This window comes from Panthera onca, chromosome D2, assembly GCF_046562875.1.
Source record: "Panthera onca isolate mPanOnc1 chromosome D2, mPanOnc1 haplotype 2, whole genome shotgun sequence".
Taxonomy (NCBI): domain Eukaryota; kingdom Metazoa; phylum Chordata; class Mammalia; order Carnivora; family Felidae; genus Panthera; species Panthera onca.
In genome coordinates, this window is record NC_138349.1 from 70,248,212 (window position 1) to 70,269,923 (window position 21,712).

The window sequence follows — 21,712 nt, forward strand, 5'->3', positions numbered from 1 at the left end:
CAAAGATTAACTGACCATATAGTTGTGGCTTTATTTCTGGGTTTTCTATTCTGTTCTATTGATCTATGGGTCTATTTTTGTGCCAGTACCATACTGCTTTGATTCCTACAGCTTTGTAATATAACTTGAAGTCTGGAATCGTGATGCATCCAGCTTTGCTTTTCTTTTTGGGGGGCACCCGGGTGACTTGGTTAAGCATCCGACTCTTGATTTCACATAGAGGTCATGATTTCACTGTTCGTGAGATCGAGCCCTGTGTTGGGATCTCCACTGACAGTGAGGAGCCTGCTTAGGATTCCCTCTCTCCCTCTCTCTCTGTCTTTCCCTACCTCTGGCTCCCTCTCTCTCAAAATAAATAAATAAACTTTAAAAAAAATGCATCAAGTTCCAGCCCCGCGTCTGTGCTGACAGCTCAGAGCCTGGAGCCTGCTTCGGATTCTGGGTCTTCCTCTCTCTCTGCCCCTCCCCCGCTCACGCTGTCTCTCTCTGTCTCTCAAAAATAAATAAACATTAAAAAAAAAAAGAATTGTGATAGATGAAAAAAAGCAGTGTTTGTATTTCTTTGTTTACTAGTGACATTGAACTTTACTTTTGGTGGAGTGTGTGTAGAATATGGTTACTTGCTAAATTTGTCCTCTTGGGACTAACCCTTTGCCCGTTTGTTGAACAGCACACCCACTTTTCCTACGAGCTTGCGAGAACCGTCTCCTTGCCCATTTCTGGGCTGGTTTCTCTGCTGTAATCACGTTTCACGGCCCCTCATTGCAGGGCAGCTCCTTTCTGAACCGCAAAGTTGAAGTGGATTTGAAGTTATTTACACATTATCAGTTAGCGTGCCGTAGTCCTTGGCTGGCGTCGGGTTTCGGGTTTCACGCTGGCAGGAAAAGCCTTGTCACCAGGGATGAGACACTTGCTTCCCTCAAGTGTCTTTCCGTGCACGGGGCCGAGAGAGAGCACTCGATGGGTTTCCGCAGCTCTTAGGGCACCCTTGCTGGTTGGGCGAGAAGGGAGAAGGGGCCGCAGAGCTCAGAGTGACGTGAACCTAGGCGGGAGGACGGAAGCAGTGAGATTTGGGCAAGTAGTGGAATTTCTCTGGGCCTCTGTGACCTCACCTTAAAAGTGAGGGGATGATACGAAGGGGGAGCACTGTACATTTACAGAGGTTAGCTGGGCAGAGAGAGTGGGGGTGGGGTCTATCACTAACATTTCACTCTACTTGCTTTATCAACTACCCATTCCGCTACCCACCCTTCAGTCCATCTGAGTTTTTTTTTTTTAATTAATTTTTTTTTATTTGAGAGAGAGAGAGAGAGAGACAGCACACAAGTGCATGAGCAGGGGGGAGGTGCAGAGGGAGACTAAGAGAGAGAAACTTAAGCAGTCTCCACACTCAGCATGAAGCCCAATGAGGGGTTCGATCCCATGACCCTGGGATCATGACCTGATCTGAAACCAAGAGTCGGACACTCAACTGAGTGAGCCACCCAGGTGCCCCCGATCCATCTGAGTTTTTGATACATTTTTTTTAACGTTTATTTTTTATTTTTGAGACAGAGAAAGAGCACGAACGGGGGAGTGGCAGAGAGAGATGCAGACACAGAATCTGAAACAGGGTCCAGGCTCTGAGCTGCCCGACTCGGGGCTCGAACTCACGGACCGCGAGATTGTGACCTGAGCCGAAATCAGCCGCTCAACCGACTGAGCCACCCAGGCGCCCTGCCTATCTCATTTCTAAAGAGAAAAGTGATCATAACCCCGGTGTGAGAGGGGCCCACACATCTCCACCTGCCCCTTCTCTTCACTTTTTTATTCTTTTCTTCCCTTCTGCAGCTAGGGGTTGGCCGCTTACCTGTCTTGAGTCCTCATTTCCTTCCCATCCCAGGAGACTCCACAGCCTAATTTGAAACCTCTACTTTGACGCCACAGCCAAAGGGAATTCGTCCACGTTTGGGGACATGCCAGCTGCACATTAGGCCAGTTTGGAGAATTATGTGGCCAGGGAGTTAATTCTACAGGAATTAGCACAAGCATTATTTCCCATTAGAAGGCTTGGTCTAGAAAATATTCAGCTGGAGACGACACGTCCCTTTAGTGAAAGTGCAACCTTCCCACAGTCTTGCCGTTTTCGCAGCAAAAAACGCCACTGGGAAAAAAAAAAAAAAAAAAGGAAAAGGAGCTGGTAGGAAAATAGGACAGGAGTGGCAGGTGTTCTGGCCTACCTTCATCCCATTCAGTCCCCCCCCCCCCCCCCATTGCTGAAGTCATGACTGGGAACATTTGTCAAAACATTCGGGAGATCTGACAGCATGTGGGGCAGGACAACATTTTGGAACAGTCAGCAACTGAGAGCAGTCCGTCCAATTAACAGAAAAAATTACAGGGGCGCCTGGGTGGCTCAGTCGGTTAAGCCTCCAACTCTTGATTTCGGCTCAGGTCATGATCTCGTGGTTCATGAGTTCAAGCCCCGCGTTGGGCTCCACGCTGACTGAATGGAGCCCGCTTGGGATTCTCTCTCTCTCTCCCTCCCTCTCTCTCTGCTCGTCCCCTGTTTGCACGCTATCTCTCTCTCTCAAAAAAAATACTTAAAGAGAAAATAATGAAAATAAATAGATAGATAGATAGATAGATAGATGGATGCACCGTTGGGGTATTAGCATAACAGACCTTAAAATTTCAGAGATTGCCCACACCCACACAATTTGATTCATGTATTCATTAATTCACTATTTATGGAGCATCTAAGTTTTACTTTATTTTAGTTATTTGATTCATTTGATTTGATTCATTTGATTTGAAATCTCTCGATTTCATAGAGAGAGAGGAGCGCGCGTGGGAGAGAGAAGCAGAAGGAGACAGAGAGAGTCTTACGCAGGCTCCGTGCTGGGATCGTGACCTGAGCGGAAATCACGAGTTGGACGCTCGACCAACTGGGCCACCCAGGTGGCCGGCATCTACTGAGTTTTAGCCACCGGGGATACTCGGGGAAAGAGAAGACAGACATGGCTCCTCCCCCACCAGAGCTTCCGTTTTAGCAAAGGAAACAGACCAAACCGGAAGAAAGGTAGGAAATATAATAAGCATTATCATCCTGGGAAGGCTTCCGTAGTAACCATGTCTTTTATTTTCTGTGCTCTGATGCTGTCACACCTGGGGCCTTGCGGACCTGGAGGGACTGCCCCTTCCAGGGTCACACAACCCCTACACACAGTAAACAACTTGCCCCAAGGGGGTGCTTTTCCGATGTGAACCTACTGACCCAGAGCCCACACCTCTGACCTCCTCCTCTATGGGGCTGTCACACTCAGGATCCCTGCCACCTGCCCTACTCCCTGGCAAGACAGCCAGGGACGCCCCCGCCCCGGAGTCCACAGACACCATTCAAATCAGCCACTTTCCTTCCCACAGAAACCGTAATAATGGCTCGTGCCCACATTTTCCCCTTTGCTCCCTCTGTGTCCTGTTAAAACCTGGTGCTTCCTGAGTGGCCCTGCAGTGGTTGGGGTGTCTATTTCTGGGAAACTGCCAGAATAAAACCCTTTTTTTCTCCACAGTCATCCCCATGTCTGCGTGCCTTACCACACCTGATTAACGCAAAGCCTCGGCCCCTTGAGACAGCCTCTCTGCAAGGTGGTGCTTCAGCCGCTCTCCCAAGGATGGGAAGGAGCCAACATTCCCAGACCTTGGGGAAGTTGGGTCCATAGAAAATAGAGACAGCAGGAGCCGAGGCCTCAAGGCGGGAAAGAGATGGGCTTATGTGAGGACCAGAAGTGACCCAGTGGCAGGAACATGGTGGTGGGGGGGGGGACCCGGAAGTGACCCAGTGGGAGAAAAATGGGGGGGGGACCCAGAAGTGACCCAGTGGCAGGAACATTGTGGGGGGGACCCGGAAGTGACCCAATGGCAGGAAAATGGGGGGGGGGGGGTCTGGAAGTGACCCAGTGGCAGGAACATGGTGGGGGTAGGAAGGTTCCATCCAGCAAGGTGCATCCCCCACATGTGCTTCCTGTACTGAGATACGGAAGCCTGTGCTACCCCGAGCTCCTTCTTAGAGTCTGTGATGACAGGAGCACAGTACAAATCCAAACAGAATGTCCTCCTGGGGCTATAGAGATCGCCACGAATTCCTCCCACACCACGGTGATGGGAGGGCTCTCTGTGCACGAACTCATGCTCACAAACAACCTGGCACAGGACTAGATTCTCTTAGAATTCTCTTAAGAATTTCCACGAAAATTCCTTTAGAGGATATTTTACAGCAGTTAGCATGGTGTTAATAACCAAGGGCAGAAGGAATCTTTCCAATATTAAACACTCATGTCCATTCTCCTTGCCATCTGTTTTCTTGTAAAATAGTCCCTCAGTAGTATTACCTGTTGCATTCTGCTTTAAGATTCGGCAGTTGAGTCGACTTTCGGAATTTAGATTTGACTTCTAAGGTCTCTGGTGTGAGCAATGGAACTTTCTTAAGACCAAATGGGCTACTGGTCACAACATTTCCAGCAATTCAGATGCCTCCAGAGTCCTCTTTCAAGCATTATATCCCCCAAGAAGAATGACTATCCTAATTTTTCTTTTTTTTCTCATTTTTCTTATTGAGATGAAATGAACATAACATAAATCAACCACCTTGTTGTATTATTTTTTAAATTTAAATTCAAGTTAGTTAACATACGACCTACAGTATAGTCTTGGCTTCAGGAGTAGAACCCAGTGATACATCTCTTACATAGGACACCCAGTGCTCATCTCAAAATGGGCCCTCCTTAGTGCCCATTCCCCCATTTAACCCACCCTCCCCTCCAGCAACCCTCCGTTTGTTCTATTTAAGAGTCTCTTATGGATTGCCCCCCTCTCTATTTTTATCTTAGTTTTCCTTCCCTTCCCCTATGTTCATCTGTTGTATTTCTCAAATTCCACATTCTTTCTCAAGAATTCTCAAAATTCTTTCTCTAATTTCTCTTAGCATAAAGCCCTCCATCCACGTTGTTGCAAATGGCAAGATTTCATTCTTTTTCATCCCCTAGTAGTATTCCATCGCATATATATACCACATCTTCTTTATCCATTCATCAGTCAATGGACATTTGGGCTCTTTCCACATTTGGGCTATTGTTGATAGTGCTGCTGTGAACATTGGGCTGTATGTGCCCCTTCAAATCAGCATTTTTGCACCCTTTGGATAAATACCTAGTAGTGCAATTGCTGGGTCACAGGGTGGTGCTGGTTTTAATTTTTGAGGAACCTCCATAAAAATCAACCTTTTTTAAAACAATTGTTAATGTTTATTTTTGAGGGAGAGAGACAGATCATGAGTGGGGGAGGGGCAGAGAGAGAGGGAGGCACAGAATCCAAAGCAGGCTCCAGGCTCTGAGCTGTCAGCGCGGAGCCTGATGTGGGGCTCGAACTCAAGAACCGTGAGATCATGACCTGAGCCCAAGTCGGACGCTTAACTGAGCCAGCCAGGCGCCCCCAGATCAACCGTTTTAGTGAACAATTTAGTGTGTGTGTGTGTGTAGTACACCCACAATGCTGTGCGGTCACCACCTCTATCTAGTTCCAAAACATTATCGTTACTCCAAAACCCCATACCTACTCCCCATTACTGTCCGTTACGCCCCAATACTCCTCTCCCCACCCCCCCCCACCCCCCAGCTCCTGGACTCCACCTACTTTCTGTTTTTATGGATTTATTCATCCTGGATATTTTTATATACATGGGATCATACAATATGTGACCTTTTGGGTCTGGCTTCTTTCGCTTAGAATAAGGTTTTCAAAGTTCAGGTACATTAGAGCATGTGTCCGTGCTACAGTCTTTTTTGTGGCTGAATAATATTCCACGTGTATGGATGGACTACACTTTGTTTATCCATTCATCTGTTAATAGCCAGTTGGGTTATTTTCACTCTTTGGCTGTTATGAATGGTGCTGCTATGACCATTCATGAGCACGTATTTGCTTAAGCGCCTGTTCTCAAGTCGTTTGGATGTAAATCAAGGAGCAGAATTTCCAGGTCATCGGACAATGCTACGTTTAACTTTCTGATGAGCTGCAAAACTGTTTTCCAAAGTGGCTACCCCATTTTACATTCCCACCGGCCACGCATGAGTTCCCATTTCCCCACGTCTGTGCCAATACTTGATATTGTCTGTCTTTATTCACATCCTAGTGGGTATGCAGTGGTATCTCATTGTGGTTTTGGTTTACATTTCCATAATGACAAACGATGTTGAGCGTCAAGTGCTTACTGGCCGTTGGATTTTGTGCTGTTTTGTTTTCGGGAGAAAAATCCATTCAAATCCTTTCCCCGTTTTTAATGAGGTGATTTATTTTTTATTGTTGAATGTTAAGTTATTTATCTATTTTGGATACAAGTCCCTGCAGCGCAAGCCCTACTTGTTTGTTTGTTTGCTTTTTCCCTTTTTTGTAATTCAAGTGCTTGACTTTCGCTTTCGTGGCTTAAGTATCCATTTCAAAGATGACTCTCTTGAATAAACATATTGCCAGCCTGATTAGATGATTAGATTAAAAGCCAGGTCACCTCCCTTCACTGAGGCTCCATTGTTTCAGACATCTTGGTTAATTTTGGTAACTGGCCATTTGAGTCACTTGTCTCTTCCCTTCCTGTACCTTACATGTCCACTCTTATGGTTTAAACTTACCAACAAACGGTGAGCCTGTGAAATCCTAGGCCCCCACCCTTGATCCCAATAAAAGCACAACTCCTGATTTGTGCACTCTCTCCCCCAACAACCTTTCTATGTGGCCCCAGGTATGCTGTGTAATTTCCAGGTGTTGGAAGTAATAAACTTCTATTTTTTAATCGCTTCCTGCTGGTTGTTGCTGAAGCGCATCTTGCAATATTATGAACCATAAAAGCCAGTCCAACCACAACACTGGTTATGGGTAAGCTGAGGCCAAAACTGTCCCTTATCAGATATATAATTGTAAATACTTTCTTCCATTCTGTGGGTTGTCTTTTTACTTTGTTGATGGTGTCGTTTGAGGCACACATTTTTAAATTTTGGACTTCCAGTTCAAGATGGCAACTCACTTCCTCTCATGAACACACTGCGTCTACAGCTATGAATGGAACAATGCCCTCTGGCAGGATGGGGACTAGCTGAGTGACCCTTACACAGCAGGTGGATGAGAAAAATCCACAAAGAAACTGGTAGTAGAGTTAATTTTTGTGTATGGTGTGAGGTAGGGGTCCAAATTCGTTCTTTCATACATGGATACCCAGTTGTCCCAGAACCATTGTTGAAAAGCCTGTTCTTTCCTCCATTGAATTGCCTTGGCCCTTTTGTTGAAAATCAACTGACCATTAGCCAAAGACTACAGATGACACAAGCTAATCCAACCACAGTTCTAGGCCCCAGAGTGAGGCAAATGATACACCTGACGTGGGTTTAGGACACACACCTGCTTCAAAGGGATGCTGTGAGGCCTTCCACCATGGGGGGCACCGTTCTAAGACCCTTACAAACATCATCTCATGTCAGTCTCATGGGAATCCCCTGAGGGCAAATACAGTTATTCTCTCCTACAGTGGAGGAAACTGAGCCACAGGGGCTAAGCAATGTGGGCAACGCCATTCAGCTGGTAAAGGGAGAGGGTAAAAGGGGGAAGCTAGGAGTCACATCCAGGGCTCCCAACCACTATACCAGGCAGGAAGCATAGCACAGCCCCTGCTGTGTCTCAAGCTCTCAGAAAAGACCAAAAGAGTAGCGATTATTTATAAAATGAAAATAATAGCATCTACATTACAGGTTTTCGATGATGTGTGCGAGTGCTGTTTTACAGACTCTAAAGTGCCATTTTCCCGGTGTAGGCGACATGTAGCTTTAGGCATTTCCACTGGTTACAACTGTGACATAACACAGGACTTTTTTTTTTAAATGTTTATTTATTTTTGAGAGAGAGAGAGAGAGAAAGCGAACACACGTGGGGGAGGGGCAGAGAGAGAGGGAGACACAGTGTCCGAAGCAGGCTCCAGGCTCTGAGCTGTCAGCACAGAGCCTTACACGGGGCTCGAACTCACAAACTGTGAGATCATGACCTGAGCCAGAGTCAGAGGCTTTACCGACTGAGCCACCCAGGTGCCCGCCCCAGACTTGTTTTTGTGGACGTTCTGCTGGCCGAGGAGCCTCATCTAAAGGGGTGTATTTCTGCTCCAATCTTAAACCAGCAATGATGCACAGAGAATAATGTAGGCTTGTTGTTTTGAAAGCTTCTTCAATCTCATGGAAAGTTTGGTTCATCTATTTCTGGAGAGGTTTCGAATACATGGAACCCACACCCTCACAGGCACGCGCACACACAGACCCGCATGCCCCGGTCGGGGAAGCCTTTCCCTTGAGACACTTTATTATTTAGAAAGGAAAAGCAACGCGTGAAAATAAGTCTTCAGGTTGCAGAGAATTTATCTGCCGACTACTGTTCTCATCCTGATATTCAGGAAATAAAGATGCCCTAAATAGCAAAGGCAGATAATTACTGCCTTCCAAAAAGAAGTTGGCAAGAACTTCAAAGAAAGGAAAGCAAGTTTGCTTCCATCAAGTACGGTTGCAGGTGATAAATTTGCTGTGGATGTGGAGGTGGTGGAAACCCAGCGTTAAGCGTCAATGTCAATTACCCTCGGCTGTTCCAGACTCCCGGGTCACCTGGACACAGTGCAGGTGTTTGTGATGCCGATCCTAAGGCAAATTTGCCTCCTTTACCACAGGGACTCTTGCTTTTGTGGCAAGTTGGCCTGTGCCAGGAAGAGGGAAGTCAGCCCCAGAAAGGATCACTTTTCTTGACCCTTGTAGTTTCCTATTGTGGCTGTCTAACGTTGTAGTGAGTCACCCTAAACTTAGTGGCTTGAACAATATGAACTTACCGCCTTGCATTTCTGGAGGTCAGAAGTCTGAAGTGGATCTCAAATCAAGGGGTTGGTGGGTCTGCGTTCCTTCTGGAGGCTGTAAGGGAAGATTCCATTTCCTCAGAGGCGTCTTTCCTTGGCTCTTGGTCCCCTTCTGCCCCTGTGGTACTCCCGTCTCTGCCCCCAACCATCACGTCTCCTTCTCTCACTCAGAACCCCTGCCTCCCTCTTGTAAGGACTCTTGTGACTATTTTGGATAATCCAGGATACCCTCCCCATCTCAAGATCCTTACCTGGCTCACATCTGCGAAGGCTCGTTTGGCCATAGAAGCTAACGGGGGGTACGGGTCCTGGGATTGCAAGATCTTTGGGGGCTGTTATTCTGTCCACCACCCCATGATAGGCTCTTGTGCTTCCAAGGGAACAGGTAAGGAGCCCAGTTTGCTACAAGTTGAGGCAAGAACACATGGGCACAAAGTTGTAGTTGCAGTCCTAAGGGAGCAGGCATCCTGGAAGATGACCCAAGGGCACGTGGGAGAGCAGCCAGAGCAGGTGGCCTTGGCCTTGGCATTCTCTTTTATTTTTTAAAGAAATTTTGAATTTTAGAGTATTTTTTAAGGTTTATTTATTTGAGAGACACTTGAAAGAGAGCACGCACAGGAGCTGGGGAGGGATGGAGAGATTAGAGAGAGAGAATCTCAAGCAGGCTCTGAGCTGTCAACGCAGAGTCTGATGTAAGGCTCGATCCCATGAACCGTGAGATCCCGACCGGAGCTGAAATCAAGAATTGGACGCTCAACCAACTAAGCCACCCAGGTGCCCTTAAAGTAGTTTTTGATTTACAGAGAAGTTATGAAGATAGTATAGAAGGTTCCCATATACTTTATACCCAATACCCGTTATTAGCATCTTAAATTAGTGTGGAACATTTGTTACAATGAACTAACACTGATACATTATTATTAACTAAAGTTCATTCTTTAGATTTCCCTAGTTTTTTGTTTTGTTTAAAATTTTTTCTAACGTTTATTCATTTTTGAGAGAGACAGAGCATGAGTGGGGGAGGGGCGGAGAGAGAGGGAGACACAGAATCCGAAAGAGGCTCCAGGCTCTGAGCCGTCAGCACAGAGCCCGACGTGGGGCTCGAACCCACGAACCCTGAGATCATGACCTGAGCCGAAGTCAGACGCTTAATCCATGGAGCCACCCAGGCGCCCCTAGATTTCCTTAGTTTTTATCCAGTGTCCCTGTTCTGTTCCAGGATCCCATATTTCCTTTAATTCTCGGGTCTTCTTGGGTTCCTCTTAGTTGTGACATTTTCTCAGACTTCCCTCGTTTTTGATAACCTTGACAGTCTTGAGAAGTGCTGGTCAGGTATTTAGTAGACTGCCCTTCGGGTGGGATTTCGTCTGACGTCTTTCTCGTAATTATACGGGGGTCGTGCATTTTTTGGAGGAAGAGCACAGATGGAAGGGGCCATTTTCATCACACCAAGGTTACGCACATCAGCATATTATCTTGGTCACTTGGCTGTTTGTCAGGTAATGTACTACAGCTGGAGACACGAACTCGTTTCACGCACGAACGCGTTAGGCAACGCGTTTAATATACGCGTTGCCGAATACAGCGATATTCACAGTTGTGTGTATACACAGGGTGTAGAGTGCATACTTTCTTGCTCTGCCAGCTGAGAGGCCCTCTAAGCAATGATACCCACGTAGCAATAAGCACAGCTAGCCCCAGAACTCTGCGTCCTAAGACCATTCTCCGATAAAAGGAACCCGAACTCCCTGGAGAAATGGCTGAGTCTAGGACTAGGACAGAAAATATACAAGGGCAGCCTGGAGAATCTCGTCGTGCCAGCAGGTAAAGGAGTGATCAAAAAATCCCAGTGAGGGCATAGATCAAACTGACACGGGAGCCAGTAGCCAAAACGGGGAGAATCTGGCCTTCTCTTTTAAATAGCGGGGATGGCTGCAACCAGGAACCGACTGGTATTTCACAACCAGCCAAGGCTACACAGACATCACCACGTCAGTCCTCACAATATCCTTGCAAATATTTTTCTGTTTATGGACAAGGAAGCGGAGGCTGGGGATGGGGAAGTGAACCCCCACCCCCCTGCCCCAAGATCACACATCTGGGAAGCGACCTCTAAGATTCATGGCTTCCAGATTCAGGGTCTGCTCCCAAATGTCACCCACTGCCTGCTCCCACAGCCTCCGGAGAGCCCACAGAGGTCTCATAGGCCAGGACTCCTACCTCTGGTGTGGTTTCTTGCGCATCTCACCTTCTCCAGGGGACAGTGGGCTTGTCGGGGCAAAACAGATGTCTCCCTTTCGCTTGTTCTCTCCCCCAGGCCTGGTGAGCCCTTCTCTAAGAGGTTTAAAGCAGAAGGCAGACTTATCATGCCTTTCTCTGTTTTACAAGTCACATCTCTAAAGACTCTCTGCGCTTCAGGGGGTGCCCAGGTGGCTCAGTTGGTTAAGTGTCTGACTTCGGCTCAGGTCACGATCTCACGGTTCATGAATTCGAGCCCCGTGTCGGGCGTATGCTGACAGCTCGGAGCCTGGAGCCTGCTTTGGATTCTGTGTCTCCCTGTCTCACTCTCTCTCTCTGCCCTTCCCCACTCGTGCTCTGTCTGTCTGTCTCTCTCTCTCTCTCTCAAAAATAAACATTAAAAAAAAAAAAAGGTGCTTGGTGCTTCAAGCCAAGATTCCTTTCCCTTTAATTTAGAAGCTTCCAGAACCTATGAGCCCTGCATGTCCCTCAGATAGGTCCTCTGTCCTGACTTAAAGAGGGAGACAAGAAGCTGGAGCCCTTCGTGCCCCTGCAGAGGAGGGGGAGCTGGTAAGGGGAGCGGGGCTCCTGCAGCCAGCTGTGCCCCACCACCTGCCACAAAGTCCCTTTAAACAGGTCATGGGCGGGGGGGGGGGGGGCTAGGTGGCTCAGTCCTGATGTTGGCTCAGGTCATGATCTCATGGTCCGTGGGTTCGAGCCCCCCATCAGGCTCTGCACTGACAGCACAGAGCCTGCTTAGGATTCCCTCCCTCCCTCTTTCTCTCTGCCCCTTCCTCTACACCCCCACCCAAAAATAAATGAATAAACATTAAAAAAAAAAAAAAAAAAAAAAACAACTAAACAGGTCATGGTGGCCGACAGCCAGTCACTGCCATCTGTCCCAAAGTTGAAGGCAGAGCTCAGCATAACGGTAAAGCCTGGGCCACCTTCAGACTGGGGAACCAGAAAGCCAACCTTGCCTGGTCTGGACTGGCTTTTGCCTAAAGGAGGGAAGACCAGGTTTCTTGTGATCCTTGTGGTGCTTCCCCACCCAGGCAAGGGGGTCTGTGGGCCCTAACGACCTGCCCAGGGTATCCAGAAGTTTCAGAGCAAGGATAGCTTGTCTGCTGAAGGTGCCGGAATCTAAGATTGTCAAGTCCTCCCCAGGCACAGTAGGGGGGAAAGACATGCCCAGAGGACCCACACCCAGCTGCTTGGACAGCACTGTCTTCCTATCCTTAATAGAGCTGGCTCTGGAAGGAGGGAACTTTTCACTTTCTTTACGTGAGGATGTGTCATTTCAGTCTATCTCCATCTGTCTCTATGCGATGGCAGACAACTGGCTGAAAAGTGAACAAAGCAATTAAATGTTCTCTCTGTCAGCTAGATGTCAGCTGGGCTTGTGTGGTCTCCTAAGATTGAAATAAGATAGGCTTGGGGCGCCTGGGTGGCTCAGTCAGTTGAGCGTCCGGCTTCGGCTCAGGTCATGATCTCACAGTCTGTGGGTTCGAGCCCCGCGTCGGGCTCTGTGCTGACAGCTCGGAGCCTGGAGCCGGCTTCAGATTCTGTGTCTTCCTCTCTCTCTGCCCCTCCCCTGCTCATGCTCTGTCTGTCTCTGTCTCAAAAATAAATAAAATCATTAAAAAAAATTAAAAAAAAAACACAGAAAGAAGGAAGATAGACTTGAAGCTTCATTCCATCCCGCGCAAAATCCAATATCCTCCCTCTACAGCTCAGGAATAGAGACTCTTGTTTTCATGTCCATACTTTTCTCTGAGCTAGCCAGCTTCATTCAAATCATGCATCATTTAAAACTCTGTTAGAGTCAGAGATACCAGTAAGAAGCCACGTTTAACCTAACACATATGTCACATAGATGCAAACGCACACGTGGAAACAGTTACAGATGTACGTATATGTGGGCTAACGTACACACACATCATTATTCCCGAGCGCTGCCTACCCAGAGGGCCTAGAAGCGAGAACAAACACCCCAGGAACAACGAGCACCCCAGCGCCAGATCTTGGTTTCTAAAGATCCAGGAAAAGGCACCAGGGCTCCTTGGCGAAGTGGTTGATTCTAGAGCCGGTAGGGGGGTGGGGGAGGGAATACACCACGTGGCTGGAGCAGATCACAGTAGGAGCAAGTAAGGAAGTGCTTGATGAACAGCAGTTTGTGATGCCAGAGGAACAGGGGAGCCAACCCGAAAGAGCACCTGACGGCCAAGGCCGGAATGATTTGACAGCGAAATAAATAACGTGGCATTGGATCATAGCCCAAAGCATAAAATATAGATGTCTCCACGCGGATGTAGATTATGACTGAATTCGTGAATAAGGAGTGAAGAGGGGCAGCCCCTCCTTACGAAAGATTCCAAGCAATATATGGGGAGACTCTCCACTCCGGGCTGTGGGTGGAGCTTCATCCCCTCCTCTAAGCTCTAAGCCTGGGTTCCGGAAAACACCGTAGGGAAAGTACAAAACAGCCACTTCGGGTGGAGAAAGCTGGCAGACACCCCCTTGGCCACGCGAGCAGGGTAAATGCCACCAAGGATGACATGTGGATCTCACGCGTCCCTCTCTAGGATGTGATGAAAAGGGCACTTGGCCTCTTTCATATTCTTTCCCCATAACGTGTGTCTGATCATGAGAAAAACATGAGAGAAACCCAAATTGAGAGCTCCCCTGTGGTGGCCCCTTGGGTGGCTCAGTCGGTTAAGCGTCCGACTTTGGCTCAGGTCATGATCTCACGGTTTGTGAGTTCGAGCCCTGCGACGGGCTCTGTGCTGATGGCTCGAAGCCTGGAGCCTGCTTCCTAGTCTGTGTCTCCTTTTCTCTCTGCCCTTCCCCTGCTCATGCTGTCTCTCTCTGTCTCTCAAAAATAAATAAACATTAAAAATTTTTTTCTAAAAAAGAAATCATGATAATTAGATGCACCAGGGCTCCCTGGGTGGGGTCCTGGAGCAGAAAGGATATTCATGGGGAAGCTGCTAAAACCCAAATAAAATTCTGGAGTTCAGTTAATAGTAACGCACTTTGTGGGCCTTTCCTAAAGATTTGGAGACATGGAGAGTTTTCCTGGTTCCAAGCTGAGTGTCAGAGGGCTCAACTCCCCCATGCAGAGCTCCTGCCACTGCCCCCTCTCCTCTTCTCCCCTTCCCTCCCACCCTAGTTCCTGGGCATAGCTCAGGCAGAGGAATTTAACCTCTCTTATTTACTGCCCACCACCCCCGCCCTCGTCTATGTGAGGGGAGTTTTTACAATTGGCCTTTTTTCCCCACAGTGCGCAGACTGGCCCGAGACTGGAGTTCTCAGTTGGCAGGGGAACAGCCCTGCACACAAGAAAAGCCCTGCATTAACTCATTTAGAGGTGGGGCAGTGCCAGCCAGGGAGGGCACCGAGCTTCTAGAGGGGAGGCGGACCTAGGATCTCCCAGGACTACCACGGGCCAAGATGGCATTCGGGAGCCCTATGTGTCCCAGAGCAGTAACTGTAGGCTGGCTTCAGAGCTTCAGGACGGAAAGGGACCCTGGAAGTGACTATTTTGTCCCTTGTTTTACAGATGCGGAAGATAAAGCCCAAGGTGGGAGCACTGAGTCATAGAGGAATTGTCCCAGAGTGAGGTCGGGGGAACCAGGATAACTCAGCCTGGAAGGAAGGAAGGAAGGAAGGAAGGAAGGAAGGAAGGAAGGAAGAAGGAAGGAGGGAAGGAGGGGAGGAAGGAAGGAAGGAGGGAAGGAAGGAAGGAAGGAAGGAAGGAAGTGAAGGAGGAAGGGAGGAAGGAGGGAAGGGAGGGAGGGAGGGAGGAAGGAAGGAAGAAAGGAGTGAAGGAAGGAAAGGAGGAAGGAAGGAAGGGAGGGAAGAAGGAGGAAGGAAGGAGGGAGGGAGGAAGGAAGGAAGGAGGGAAGGAAGGAACAAGGGGAGGAAAGAAGGAGGGAAGGAAGGAAGTGAGGGAGGAAGGGAGGAAGGAGGGAAGGGAGGGAGGGAGGAAGGAAGGAAGGAAGGAGGGGAGGAAGTGAGGGAGGAAGGGAGGGAGGAAGGGAGGAAGGAAGAAAGGAGGGAGGGAGGAAGGAGGGAAGGAAGGAGAGAGGGAGGAAGGAAGGAGGGAGGGAGGGAGGGAGGGAGGAAAGAAGGAGGGAAGGGAGAAAGTGAGGGAGGAAGGGAGCAAGGAGGGAAGGAAGGAAGGGAGAAAGGAAAGAAGGAGGGAAGGAAGGAGGGAGGGAGGAAGGGAAGAAGGAAGGGAGGGAGGAAGAAAGGAGGGAGGGAGGAAGGAAGGAGGGAGGGAGGGAGGGAGGAAAGAAGGAGGGAAGGGAGGAAGTGAGGGAGGAAGGAGGAAGGAAGAAAGGAGGGAGGGAGAAAGGAGGGAAGGAAGAAAGGAGGGAGGGAGGAAGGAGGGAAGGAAGAAAGGAGGGAGGGAGGGAAGGAAGGAGGGAGGGAGGAAGGGAAGAAGGAAGGGAGGGAGGAAGAAAGGAGGGAGGGAGGAAGGGAGGGAGGGAGGAAGGAAGGAGGGAAGAGAGGGAGGAAGGAAGGAAGGGAGGAAGTGAGGGAGGAAGGAGGGAAGGAAGAAAGGAGGGAGGGAGGAAGGAGGGAAGGAAGAAAGGAGGGAGGGAGGAGGGAGGGAAGGAGGAAGGAAAGAAGGAGGGAAGGAAGGAGGGAGGGAGGAAGGAAGGAACAAAGGGAGGAAAGAAGGAAGTGAGGGAGGAAGGGAGGGAAGAAGGAAGGAAGACAGAAAATCAAAGCGCCCTGCCCATGAGGCCCGACCTTGGCTGTAAGCCCCTGGAGAGGCAGAGGGCAGGCTTCTCTCCCGCTAAACGCAGCCAGTGAAAGGGGCGCGTATCCTCTCCTCCCGTCGCCTAAAGACGCCGGTCACTTCTGGTGGCAGAGGTACACAGCCTGTCTGCTGCCACCAGCCATTGTCAAATAGTTCGGGGGCTGGGGCAGGAAGCAAAACTGCGTGCATCCCTCCATCCCAAAGCTTGGCAGCTCAGGGACCCCCGAGCGGGGGGCCGGGTGGGCTCTGTGCCCTGGGAGGGGCCTCCTCCTGCACCCTCCGGGGCAGTACGGCCCCCATTTCCCAAATTAACTCTCCTTGTAGAGCCATGACATTAACCGCCCTAGTAAACATGCCCATATGTTACCAGAGAGAGAAAGCAATTAAGCCCAGATCAGCCACAAACTAGGTCAATTTATATTACAGAAACAAGCCCTAGGGTGGGTGGGGGCACAAGGGGGCAGTGGGGCCAGGCAGGCCCACGTGTGAGCTCGGGGGCAGGTGGGGGCACACAGCAAGGGAACAAGGAAAGGCACCTTCTTCATTTTGCCCGGAGGCGGCCCTGGGGACCCCCAACCAAGCTCAGGTTCAGGGATAAACTCCCTCCAGGACCAGATCGCGCTCCCCCCCCACCCCCCACCACCACTGAGGCTCACCCGTGGCCGCCGGAGTCCCTGGGACCTAATAATACACGCAAATCAGAAGGCAGGCTGCGGGCCCTGGCCATGCAAGGAGAGGAAGAAAGCTGATACCTGGCCCAGCCTGTCCCCACTGGCCTTGCCCTAAAGCAGCAGGGTGTCCGGCCCCAGAGCCAGAGGCCCCCTGCCTGGGTGTGCCAGAAGCGCCCTATATTGAGAGGATGAGCGCGCCAGGGGGAATGGCAGGCATGTGGCCCGTGGCAGGCATGTGGGGTGAGCTGTCACAGCGAGCCCAGCCCAGGAAGGCTGCCCGCTCCCCACACCCTCCTTCCTGCCCCCAGGCTCCCGAGCCAGCTCCCAAGCTCCCAGAGGATAACAAACCCCGCGACATGGAAAATCAGGGAGCGCAGGCCACCAGGAAGACTGAAAAATTAAAACCCTGCCTAAGGAAGGTGGGCGGCTGGGTCCTCAACACTGACTCTGATTGAAGCGATCTAAGAGAGAATGTGTCCTCTTGTCTCTTTCACCAGGAAGCGGCCTGATGGCTCCCTGTTTCCAGGGTTACCCTAGACTCCTCCACAATCTCCGCCAAGGCGTTCTGGGGGGGGAGGGGGCAGTCCCGTGGCTCAGGGGAAGTGACGGCCCGTGATGGAAGAAGAACAGCCTGGGACTGTGTGATCGACTCTGGACCTTGTCTTTCAAACCGGCAGAATGGGACTACGGCTAGCTTTCCTCTTGGGCAGGGTGCTCCTTGGCCACAAGAGAGGGTCCCCTCCCTCTAGTCCACGATGGACGAGACTCTGTAAGGCCTGCTGCTTGCCCGGCAGCCCCTCACTGAGCCAGCCCTGGAGGGAGGAACCACATGGCCCCTGGGGCCCCTTTCTGAGGGGGAGAGTGTCTCAGCCATTCCAGCCAGGCTGCGATGCCCCCTGGGGCCTGCACACTGCCATCTGCCTGGGGCCGCGAACTACACAGGAAAGGGAAAACGACCACACACAGGATGGGAAAGGGGGTGGGGGGGTTCTTGCGGTGGGGTGAGCATGTGGGAGCCAGGCCCCTGAGGCTGTGTCTGGGAGAATGGGGCCCTGGGCTCCTGCCACAGTGCTCAGATAGGTAGGGGAAGGGGGAGGGGAGGGCAGGGCAGGAGAGGACAGCGTGTGCATGGAGCCTGACTGGCAGCATCTGGATGCTCTGGACTGTTCCCCAGGGCCTACCAGGGCCACTCTTGGCCTTCAGGTTTGAGTTCAGGGCTGCCTGCATGGCTCAGTCGACTTCGGCTCAGGTCATGATCTCACAGTTTGTGGGTTCGAGCCCCGCGTCAGGCTCTGTGCTGACCGTTTGCTCAGAGCCTGGAGCCTGCTTCAGATTGTGTCTCCTTCTCTCTCTGCCCCTCCCCCGCTTTGTCTCACTCTGTTTCTCAAAATTAAATAAATGTAAAAAAAAAATTAAATAAAATAAAGTTTGAGTTTGAATCTGTGCCTAGTTGGACAAGAAGAAAGGGGGAGAAAACAGGCTCCTTGTCAGTGTCCCTGGGCTTCCTTCTAGGGTCAGGCAGTGTATGAAGGAGAGGGCAGCTGCCTTTCTGGGGGTCCCCTGAAAGGAGAAGACTGTGCCAGCGGCCAGGCACCTGCTCCTACAGGCATGACTCTCGGGGCACTGGAGCTGCACTGGGTCCGGGGCTCAGCCTACCTGGCCCGCAGCCTCAGGGCGCAGGCAGGTCCTCGGCCCCTGGGTCACCAGGATCTTGCTCTGAACGTGGGGATCCTTGCCATGGAGAGACCAGAAATGCTCACGCCTCTTCTCCACCAGGCCCAGGAGCCGGGAAAGAACCGTGGGACCGGCGTCGATCCTGGGGACACAAGGACACACGGACACATGTGAGTTCTAGCCGTGCATTCGGTGCAAAGCATGGCAAAAAGGACGCACAGGTCCCAGCTCCCCCAGTTCTTCCTGGCAAGAGCGAGCTCTAACTCTCCTCTGCCAAACACCTCTAAAGCACCAGGATTGACGTCATCAATATTCACCCCACGATCTGACGCAAGCAGGTGAACTTCAGAAGGCAGGGCTCAAACAGACGTCTCTGATCAGGATGCGTCACATAACGGAACGTCAGAGGAGGAATGTCACCCCGGAGAGTCTCCAAATGGAAGATAATCCAGAGAGGCTCAAAGACACATTGGCAGAGCGCCTCTTGCCCTTGACCCCTGCTCAGAAAGGCTGGCGTACCTACCCATCACAGATCCCAGAGAAAGCAGCACTCATTCTCTAGCAGGCGCGGGGGAGCAGAGCTCTTCTGCGGACACCGCCAGAGGAAGCCCCGGGCCCTGCAGCCCCCTGGGCACACCCGACTCGGACACGGGGTGTCCCTGCAATCCTCCAACCCCACGAGGCTGAGCGCACTAACCCCCCCCCCCCCCCCATTTCACAGCTGAGGGAACTGAGGCTCGGGGCCGCTGAATTACTTGTGCAAGGTGACCTGGCTTGCGGGCCGGTGGCCCCCTCCCCCATGTGACCGCCAGCCCCAGTCTCTCGCATTTGTCTGTGACCATCTGCGGTGCGCTCCCGCTGGCTTGCTGGGTGGGAGGGCACAGCCTTCCCGCTGGCTGCGGACGGGGCCTATTGTGCTGGGTGTCACCGGCAGGTGCGATGGGCGCACCTTCCCCAGCCCCTCCCGCAGCTGCCACCACCCTCTGGGGCCAGAGCCCCGGCTGCTGGGATCCTGGGATCATTCGTGTGGCCGCTGCCCAAGGCCTCCCAGGTCTCCCCTCCCCTGTGCGGCAGCAGCTTAAAGCGCCTGGTTGTTAAAAAGGCGAAGATCTCCTAATAAGAGAGAGGGATCGCTTTATAATTCCTATTTAGACTTCTACATTATTCCCTCGGTCCTCATTCTCTGCCATCAGATTCCCCTCCTCCAGTTGGGAGGCTTATTTAACGAGTCAGATATGAGCAGGCGCTGATATAAAAATAGAGGCAGGCGGTGGGAGCTGGCACCGTGACTCACCGGGTGGCAGGCGGTGGCGCTGGGCAGACAGCTGCGGCCCTCCTCCCCTCCCCTCCTCCTCCTCCTCCTCCTCCTCCTCCTCGGCCCCATCCCTTTTCCCCCTTTCCCTTCTCCCCTTCCTCCCTTTCCTCCTTCCCCCCCACCTCGCCTTTCCCTAACTTGCTCCGCCCCCTCCCTCCCCCTCTCCCCTCTCCCCTCTCCCCTCCCCAGTGCACAAAGCAACGTCCTCAGAGCAGACACTGGATAGAGCGGTGCTATTTGAGGCAGGTTCCCCCCAAGGCTCATTTACCATTTAAGATTCCTCTGCATTAGTGCCTGAGAAGGAAACGCCAAAATAGCACGAACTCTCGTTCTCCTGTGCTCTTTCCGGATTTTCTACGGAGAACATTCCAGTTCTAATGACCCTCTGTGCCAGCTGCAAGGTGGGGATAGACTGGGAGGAAGTGAAAAGGCTGCAGCCCAGGGGCACCCCACCTCAGGACCCAGGCCCCGCCCCCACTTCAGGAGCCAGGCCCCACCCCCACCTCAGGACCCAGGATGTACCCTCATCTCAGGACCCAGTCCCCGCCCCCACTTCAGGACCCAGTCCCCACCCCCACCTCAGGAGCCAGGCCCCACCCCCACCTCAGGACCCAGTCCCCGCCCCCACTTCAGGACCCAGTCCCCACCCCCACCTCAGGACCCAGGATGTACCCCCATCTCAGGACCCAGGCCTCATCCCCAACTCAGGACCCAGAATGTACCCGCATCTCAGGCCCCAGTCCCTACCCCCACCTCAGGACCCAGTCCCCGCCCCCACTTCAGGACCCAGTCCCCACCCCCACCTCAGGACCCAGGATGTACCCCCATCTCAGGACCCAGGCCCCATCCCCAACTCAGGACCCAGAATGTACCCGCATCTCAGGCCCCAGGCCCCGCCCCCACCTCAGGAGCCAGGCCCCACCCCCACCTCAGGCCCCAGTCCCCGCCCCCACCTCAGGCCCCAGGCCCGCCCTGCCCTCCCCACCTGCCGCTCCTGCTCCGGGACCGCCAACTGCCTGGCTGCCGCACCAGCCACAGCTCACACTGGCTCCCGTGTTCCCATGACTGTGGGTGAATGTGGGTCAGGGGCCCGAGAGCCGTCATGGCGTCTGTCCCGCCGCCTCCGGTGATGCCCGGTTTTCTCTCTGTCTCTGCCTAAAACACGTCAGTGGCTTTCCACTCTTAGATTAAGGAAAAACTACATCCTCTGCAAGGGAGGGTCTGCTCAAGCTGGGGGCGCCTCCCGCTGCACCCTCACCCCGCACCGCCCTACACCCCAGCCTGGTCTTGAATGAGCTGCTCCTTTGCCCTTCGCCTGCTAACTTCTCTCGACCCTTCAGACGTACCTCCACCTGCACTTGCTCATTGAACCCTTCTGTGTGGCCCTTGGCTCACTCTGTATTGTCACACGCCACACCTCTCTTTCGTCGCATGTGCCAGATTTACAGACTTACGTTGATTTGTGTTATGTAACTGACATGTCTCCCTTCACCCTGATCCTGTAAGGCCCCTGAGGACTGAGCCCCTGAGTCCTTTGGCTCACCCTTTTATCCCCTAGCACCGTGCCTGGCACACAGGAAGTGCTCAGTAAGTGTTTGTTGAATGAATCAGCACATTAATTGCTGACTGGTGGGTATGCCCCTAAGCAGGCAACAGTGACAGCACTCGGGATCCTTTCGGAAAATGAGCTAAAGAACGAGCAGGGGGCGCCTCGGTGGCTCAGTCAGTTAAGCGTCCGACTTCAGCTCAGGTCACCATCTCACAATTTGTGAGTTTGGGCCCCGCATGAGGCTCTGTGGTTTCAGCTCGGAGCCTGCTTTAGATCCTCTGTCCGGCGCCGCAGCACCCCCCCCCCCCCCTTCCCTCTGCGCCTCCCCTGTTCACACTCTCTGTCTCAAAAATAAATAAAACCTTTTGTAAAAAGGCAAGATGCAATTATAAAAAAAAAAAAAAAAAAAAAAAAGAATCAGGACTAGGTTGGGGATGTCTTGATTTCTCAGATTTATGAGGACAGCCCCCACGTCTGTGTCCTTGGACAACCAGGAAGTTGGGTGGAGGAAAAGGATACTTCCCTGGCAGTGGACCATGACCCTGTGTTCTCCCGTGGCCTGGGACACATCTGTTTGCCTCACAGT

At 51.7% G+C, this 21,712-nt stretch overlaps 1 protein-coding gene across 7 annotated transcripts; it reads right to left on the reverse strand.

The window, feature by feature from the left end:
- Nucleotides 1-424: 424 nt before the first annotated feature.
- LOC144613157 (uncharacterized) lies at nt 425-20,722 on the reverse strand. Of its 7 annotated transcripts, XR_013550455.2 has the most exons (6): nt 20,563-20,722; nt 18,245-18,404; nt 9,160-9,310; nt 8,885-8,963; nt 1,850-2,143; nt 426-1,042 (listed from the first exon to the last, which is right to left on the reverse strand). XR_013550455.2 is itself a non-coding variant. In XM_078434249.1 (4 exons), the coding sequence occupies exons 1-4, from the start codon at nt 20,679-20,681 to the stop codon at nt 8,929-8,931; spliced, it is 465 nt and encodes a 154-aa protein (XP_078290375.1). In that variant the 5' UTR covers nt 20,682-20,722; the 3' UTR covers nt 7,924-8,928. The 7 variants fall into 7 exon arrangements, 3 of the variants coding, with proteins under 3 accessions (XP_078290376.1, XP_078290375.1, XP_078290377.1); XR_013550456.2 differs by lacking the exon at nt 9,160-9,310 and having other exon boundaries at nt 429-1,042; XR_013550458.2 differs by lacking the exons at nt 9,160-9,310; nt 20,563-20,722 and adding an exon at nt 19,557-19,671 and having other exon boundaries at nt 430-1,042.
- Nucleotides 20,723-21,712: the final 990 nt, after the last annotated feature.